Source organism: Cornus florida, unplaced genomic scaffold (assembly GCF_030987335.1).
Source record: "Cornus florida cultivar Cherokee Brave unplaced genomic scaffold, ASM3098733v1 CherokeeBrave_3.0.0_Hap2_Chr11, whole genome shotgun sequence".
Lineage (NCBI taxonomy): Eukaryota > Viridiplantae > Streptophyta > Magnoliopsida > Cornales > Cornaceae > Cornus > Cornus florida.
In genome coordinates, this window is record NW_026775581.1 from 64,907,307 (window position 1) to 64,910,129 (window position 2,823).

The 2,823-nt window shown below is 34.8% G+C and overlaps 1 protein-coding gene across 1 annotated transcript; it reads left to right on the forward strand.

The window, feature by feature from the left end:
• Positions 1 to 780: 780 nt before the first annotated feature.
• Positions 781 to 2,362, forward strand: LOC132281203 (uncharacterized). Its single transcript, XM_059782930.1, has 2 exons — positions 781 to 790; positions 1,932 to 2,362. The coding sequence occupies exons 1-2, from the start codon at positions 781 to 783 to the stop codon at positions 2,360 to 2,362; spliced, it is 441 nt and encodes a 146-aa protein (XP_059638913.1).
• The last annotated feature ends 461 nt before the right edge of the window (positions 2,363 to 2,823 follow it).

Below are 2,823 nucleotides of genomic sequence, written 5' to 3' on the forward strand. Positions count from 1 at the left end.
CATATCTACAACATTCTAGAACCCTCCATACTACTCCACACAATTCTGGAGAATTCTAGAACCTTCCACACACTTCTAGAATATACTACACATATCTAGAATCTTCCACATAACTCTAGACTACTCCGAAAGACTCTAGAAACTCCACTTGCCATGCAGTTGCCATACAGCGTCCTCCTCAGCGTCTGCGTGTCGCCTGCGTGGCACAACCTCCATAGGCGGGGCGTGACATAAGGCTATCATATTTTAACAGTACTTTGTTACTTTGATAGAAGCTATTTTCCCACAACCACAAATTATATTCTTATACCTCAAATCTTCACCATCATTAGATTGTGTAGTTGAAGTAGGACATTTTTTATTTCAATTTTACAACTGTAAACAAAAAGTCATTACTAGTTACTGAAAGTAAGTGTGTCAATATTGACCAAGTGGGAGAATGTTAGACACGTATATTTATAACACGTGTGAGGCCTGTATTGTCACAATACATTTATATTCTAATCCACTGCGTCTGACACAACGTTACACGTTGTGGGAAGTTACAGCAGCGTGGTTGTGGGAAGTTGATGGTGGTTATCATCTGATTAGTTTAAAACAAGGGTTAGCATGATGGATTGCTCTCTCTCGTTTCATTCATACAGAATCCTTATAGAGGTCCCATGCCTAACAAAAGCAGTCTGTGTTGTCTTCATCAAGTACACGCATAAAGATTTGTATAGGCGTGAACATCATTAGGATTTCCAAATTTGTTTTGCAGGCATTAACCAACCTGATTTCATGGCTGGAGGTAATACGATCTCTTTAGACTTGATAGTTTCTTTCATTTGGTATCAGAGTGATACCTTTTGGCTATGTTATCCTTCGGTTTGTATGTCTATAATATTTGTTCAGCGACTGTGCTGCCGTTCTTTTTCTGGCCTGTAATATTTGTTTAACGGCTATGTCGCCATTATCTTTTTGGCCTGTAATATTTCCTTTGTGTTCTATTTGTTCTGTATTATTTTTGGTGGGTGTGTTTCTGTTTGTAATATTTTTCCAGTACTGTTTTACCGTTTGGCTACGTTAGCCAGAATGAAGTGGTAGAATACTACACCCATAAGGATTGCGATGAATAAAGTGTTCAGACCCGAGCGGTTTAACGACTGCTTTAAATATGGGAGAATGTCATCGTGAATTTATACAGTGGGAACAACGTTGGCTTTTTATGGTAAAAGTGATTCAGACCCGAGTGGTTTCACGACTGCTTTAAAAAAGGGTGAATCTCATCATAAGACCATAAAGATTTGTTTTATAATGAATTTTTATTTATGCAGAATACTTTGGAGTGAAAATTTCTATAGAAATGAAGAATACTCCAATGTTGTACAGTTACTGCTTTTTAAAAAAAAAAAGAAAAAACAAATTCATGTCCAATATATTCTCATACATGTAGTTTATTAAAGTATAAGTATTACTACTATTTTAATATGTATTTTTTAACCAGAGAGTAGCCACAGCATCTTTGGTTGTTGGTTTTGTGCTATAAAATAAAAAATAAAAAGGTTTTAATATATGATATTTATATAACATAAAGATTATGCATTAAAAGGTTATAGTTCATTCATAAAAAGTGTTTTATTCTGCCCTACAGGAAAATAATCATTGTTTATGAATGAACGTGGATAAACAAAAAAAAGAGAGGATATGGAATTAAACTGACAATGAATACAAAATGCCCACAGGACTGTATCATTATCAGTTTAATGCCAGTAAAGAATATTTTATCCCATTATGGTTATATTTTTCAAGACTTTAGTGTATTAAAATCTCTGCCCACAGGAAGGTTATAATGACACATTGTTTTGATATGAAATTTTTAACGTGGATTAAGAATTTCAATAAAGTTTATTGTATAGTATAGTAATGTTTGGCATGTTTTCCTTTTGCAGTAATTTCATTTGGTTCTGTCAATATTGGTTCATCTCATATCCCATTTTTAACTGGTGATAATTATTCTGATTGGAAGGAGAAAATCCTTCTAACATTGGGATGTATGGACATTAATTTGGCACTTCGTGTGGATGAACCACCCATCCCCACGGAATCAAGTACGCCAAGTGAAAGGGCTTCTTATAAGAGGTGGGAACGATCAAATCGCTTAAGTATATGTCTCATTAAAAGTCATATTGGGAAAAACATAAGGAGTTCAATTCCTGAATGTACTAAGGAAAAAGAATACATGATAGCAATTGAACAACAGTTTGTAAGTTCCGATAAAGCATTAGCTAGCACCCTAATAACCAAATTATCATCAATGAAGCATATGGGTGATAAAGGGGTCCGTGAACATTTTATAAAAATAAGAGATATAGCTGCCTAAATGAACTCATTGGAGTTTACCTTTTTAGAGACATTCCTTGTCCAATTTATACTCAACTTCTTGCTTGTTGAATATGGGCCATTCAAGATTTCTTATAACACACATAAGGAAACATGGTCAGTTAATGAATTTCTTACCATGCGTGTTCAAGAGGAGGGGAGATTGAATCAGGAGAAGCTATATAAAGTACTCATCTAGCGACTCATGGAAAGGGACATATCAAAAAGGGTGTGTAATTTAAGAAGAAGGGAAATGCATCAACTAGCAAAGTTGACGATAAAGGTACCATCAAATGCTTCTTCTACAAAAAGAAAGGGCACATAAAAAAGGAATGTCCAAAGTAGAAGGCTTAGCCGCTTAAAAAGGGCAATCTCTTTTCCTTTGTGTGTTATGAATCAAATGTAGTTAATACATTTAATGATGCTTGATGTATTGATTCTGGTTCTACAATTCACATTGCC